The following is a 4,601-nucleotide window of genomic DNA, read 5'->3' as shown; positions in this document are numbered from 1 at the left end:
TCATTGCTCCATCTAGGACCATGTCCCTCTTCCCTATTCAACCTGAGAATCCTTTTGTCCTGAGATCATCACAGGAACAGAAGACAAATGCCCTAACTGCAACTATCCCTCTCCAAGAGGCATGTGGTGTTATGAACATTAGGAAAACAAGTTATATTGTCTAGCATTATATTTCATTATGAGAATATTGTTTAACCTTATGTCCAGCACATAGCAAACTTCCTCAAAAACCTTGTCATTGCAAAAATGGCAGTAGTAAGTCCTTACCCAAAAATAATAACTTTGTAAGTGGATGAAAATCTCCAATTAAAGGACTTAGAAGGGACCTTGGAGACTTAGAAGAGGGAGGATGGGAAGTGGAAGAGGGATGAAAAATCATCTAGCAAGTACAATATGCACAGGTGGAGATGATAGGTGCACTTAAAGCCCAGATTTCTTTGCTACTGTGCAATGTAACCAAAAACCTTTTGTACCACCTAAACTACTGAAATTTTTTTAAAGACAAAGAGGGCCTTTTTTTTAAAGTTCCATCTGTATGCTACCTACAAGGAATTAACTTCACCTGTAAGGACACACATAGACTGAATGTGAAGAGATGAAAGTATATATTCCATACAAACGGAAACCAAAACAGAGCAGGCGTAATTATACTTTAAAGTATAAAATCAGTTTAAAATTGTAATAAGAGACAAAGAAGTTCATTATATAATGATAAAGGGGTCAACTCAGCAAAAGGTTATAACAATTGTGGTGTGTGTGTGTGTGTGTGTGTGTGTATGTGTGTGTGTGTACCAAACATTGAGTCATCTAAATATAAAAAGCAAATATCAATAGATCTGAAGAGAGCGATAAATCTCAATACAATAATAGTTGGGGATTTTAACACCCTGCTCTCAGCACTGAACAGATCATCTAGAAAGAAACCAATAAAAAAATCAAATGTAAACTGCACCATAGACCAACTGGACCTAATAAACATTTTCAAAACCTTTCACCCAACAGTTGCAGGATATACATTTTTTTCAACACAAGGAACATTTTCCAGCAACGATCATGTGTTAGGATACAAAACAAGTCTCAAAAAACTTTTAAATTTAAATTTCATTAAGTACTTCATCCAACCACAATGGAATAAAACTAGAAATAAATAACAATAGTAACATTAGAAACTATACAAATACATGGAAATTAAGCAACATGTCACTAAATGAACAATGGTTGAAGAAATTAAAAATTAAAGTAAAAAATGGGCACAATGCTCATGCCTGTAATCCCTACACTTTGGGAGGTAGAGGCAGGAGGAATGCTTGAACCCAAGGGTTCAAGACCAGTTCCGACAACATGGCGAGACCTCATCTCTACAATAAAACAAAAAATTAGCCAGGCATGGTGGCACGTACCTGCAGTCCCAGCTACTTGGGAGACTGAGACAGAAGGATCACTTTAGTCCAACAGACAGAGGCAATAGTAGCTGTGAGAACTCTAGCCTGGGCAACAGAGTGAGACTCTGACTCAAAAAAAAAATTAACATAAAAATTTCCTTGAAACAAGTGAAATTAGAAACAAAACATACCAAAGCCTATATTACACAGCAAAAGCACTATTAAGAGGCAAGTTTATAACAATAAGTGCCTATGTCAAAACACTAGAAATATTTCAAATGAACAACTTAACAATGCATCTCAAAAAACTAGAAAAGCAAGAACCAAACCCAAAATTAGTGGAAGGAAAGAAATAATAAAGACCAGAGAGGAAATAAATAAAATTGAGACAAAAAAATACAAAAGATCAATGAAAAAAGGTGTTTTTCCAAAGATACACAAAATTGACAAACTATTAGCTAAACTAAGAAAAAGATAAAAGATCCAAATCAATAAAATCAGAAACCAAAAAGGAGACATCACAACAGACATCACAGAAATACAAAGGGTCATTAAAGACTGCAATGAACAACTATGTGCCAACAAATTCAAAAACCTAAAGGAAATGGATAAGTTCCTGGATACATACAATCTACAAAGATGGAACCAAGAAGAATAGAAAACCTGAATACACCTGAACAAGTAACAACATTGTCAGTAATAAAAATCTCCCAAAAAAGAAATGTCGAGATGACTTCACCACTGAATTCTATCAACCCTTTAAAGAATTACTATCAATTCTTCTCAAATGATTCTAAAAAATTGAAATGGAAGGAACTCTTCCTAATTCATTCTGTGAGGCCAGCAGAAACTTAATACCAAAACCAGACAAGGAGAACAAAGAAAGAAAGCTACAAGTCAATATCCCTAATGAACATAGTTGTAAAAATCCTCAATAAACTCATAGAAAACCCAATTCAACAAGACATCAAAAAGATAATATAGCATAACCATGTGGGATTTATCCCAGGAATGCAAAGATGATTCAATATATGCAAATCAATATGATATGTCACACCAACAGAATGTCAATAGACACAGAAAAAAGCATTTGCTAAAATTCAACATCTCTTTATGATTTAAAAAAAACTCTCAATAAATTAGGTATACAAGGAAAGTACCTCATCACAATAAAGGCCATATATGACAAATTCACAGCTAACATTATAATGAATGGAGAAAAGCTGAAAGCTTTTCCTCTAAGAACGAGAACAAGACAAAATACCCACTCTTATCACTCATTCAACATAGTACTGGAAGCCCTAGCCAGACCAATTAGGCAAAAGAAAGAAATAAAAGGCATCTAAATTTAAAAGGAAGAAGTTAAATTAACTTTGTTTGCTAATAGCATAGATTGTATATTTTTTTTTAATTTACAAAAAAAACTGTTAGAACTAATAAACAAATTCAGTAAAGTTTCAATCAAAAAAGCAATCCCTCAGACTAGACAACTTGACAAGACCTCCCATCTCCACAATAAATCAAAAAATTAGCTGGGCATGCTGGCACACACCGATGGTTTCAGTTACTTGGAAAACTGAGACAGAAGGATCACCTGACCCCAGGAAGTTGAAGCTGTGGTGACCGTGAGCATGCCACTGTACTCCAGTCTGTGTAACTGTGAGACTCTGACACACACAAAAATCACTAAAGTCCAAAGAAAGGAAGGAAGAGTAGAAAGGGGCTGTTGATTTACAGGCAGAAACTAAGAAATTCAGAGAAAAAAATCAAAGACTTTTTTAACGTATTTTTTATTTTAAGGGTTAGGTATACAAATATGCATCATGCAGGTACCCTTGTTGATGAGGTGTGCCCCCCATCCCCAAACAGATAATGACTACCGTTAATCCCACCTCCCTTCCCCTCCCTGTCCCCCCCATAGTTTCCCGCCACTGTCAATCCCTTTCTTATAGTATTATGATAGTTGTTCAAGGTCCATTTATGAGTGAGAACATGTGATACTCAGATCTTTGTTTCTGTGAGAGATCACTCATTATTATAAACTCCAATTCCATCAAGGTTGCTGCGAAATTCATGATTTTATTCTTTTTTATTGCTGCGTAATATTCCATTGTGTATATGTACCACATTTTTTTTTTAATCCAGTCCTCTTTTGATGGACAGCATGGTTGGTTCCATGATCTTGCTATTGTGAACAATGCTGTAATAAACATACATGTGCAGGTATCTTTTTTTATAGAGTGATTTGAGTTCTTCAGGGTATATTCCCAGTAGGGGGATTGAGGGGTCATATGAAAGGTCGATTTTTAGAGCTTTTAGGAATTGCCACATTGATTTCCACAGAGGCTGCACTAGTTTACACTCCCACCGACAGTGTGGAAGTGTTCCCTTTTCACCACATCCTCTCCAGCATTGGTTATTTTTTGAGTTATTGATAATGGCCATTCTGACAGGAGTTAGGTGGTATCTCAGTGTAGTTTTAATTTGCATCTCCTTGGTGACTAGTGAGGTTGAACATTTTTTCATATATCTGGTGGCTGCTCGTATGTCTTCTTTTGAGAAGTGTCTGTTCATATCTTTTGCCCACTTTGTAATGGGGTTGTTTGTTTTTTTTTCATTTCAGCACATTTGAGTTTCTTGTAGATCTTAGATGTTAGTCCTTTGTCAGACATGGAGTTGGCAAATACTTTTTCCCAGTGTGTGGGCTCTCTCCCTGCTGTCTTGATGGTTTCTTTGGCTTTGCAGAAACTTGTCAGTTTAATGAGATCCCACTTGTCTATCTTATTTCTTATAGCCTGTGCATTTCAGGTTTTGCTCAGGAATTGGATGCCAGTTCCAACTTCCATCAGGGTGTGTCCTGTTTTTTCTAAAGTTCTTATGTTTTGAGGTTACATTTAGGTCTCTGATCCATTTAGAGTTAAATTTTTGTGTATGGGGGTACATAGGGATCCTGTTTGAATCTTCTGCATGTGATCAACCAGTTTCCCAGCACCATTAACTTAATAGGTTCTCCTCTCCCAGTGGTGGGTGGTGGAGGCTTTGTCAAAGATGAGTTGGGTGAGAAACTGAGGTTTTGCTTCTGGAATCTCAATTCTATTCCATTGGTGTATATGCCTGTTCTTGTACCAATACCAAGTTGTTTTGATTATTGTAGCATTATAGTAAAGTTTAAAGTCTGGTATTGTGATACCTCCTGCTTTGCTTTTTTTTTTTTTTTTT

At 35.9% G+C, this 4,601-nt stretch overlaps 1 protein-coding gene across 1 annotated transcript in view; it reads left to right on the top strand.

The window, feature by feature from the left end:
- Positions 1-246: 246 nt before the first annotated feature.
- The window catches only part of LOC103259898 (olfactory receptor 6C4-like), a 7,752-nt gene continuing 3,397 nt past the window's right edge, over positions 247-4,601 (top strand). Inside the window, 1 exon segment of the mRNA XM_021712081.1 lies at positions 247-255. Coding sequence (XP_021567756.1) covers positions 247-255 — 9 coding nt within the window.

Source organism: Carlito syrichta, unplaced genomic scaffold (genome assembly GCF_000164805.1).
Source record: "Carlito syrichta isolate Samal-C Ts95f unplaced genomic scaffold, Tarsius_syrichta-2.0.1 Scaffold303056, whole genome shotgun sequence".
NCBI lineage: Eukaryota > Metazoa > Chordata > Mammalia > Primates > Tarsiidae > Carlito > Carlito syrichta.
The sequence above is the reverse complement of the archived record's forward strand: the minus strand, read 5'-3'. Positions and strand labels throughout refer to the sequence as shown.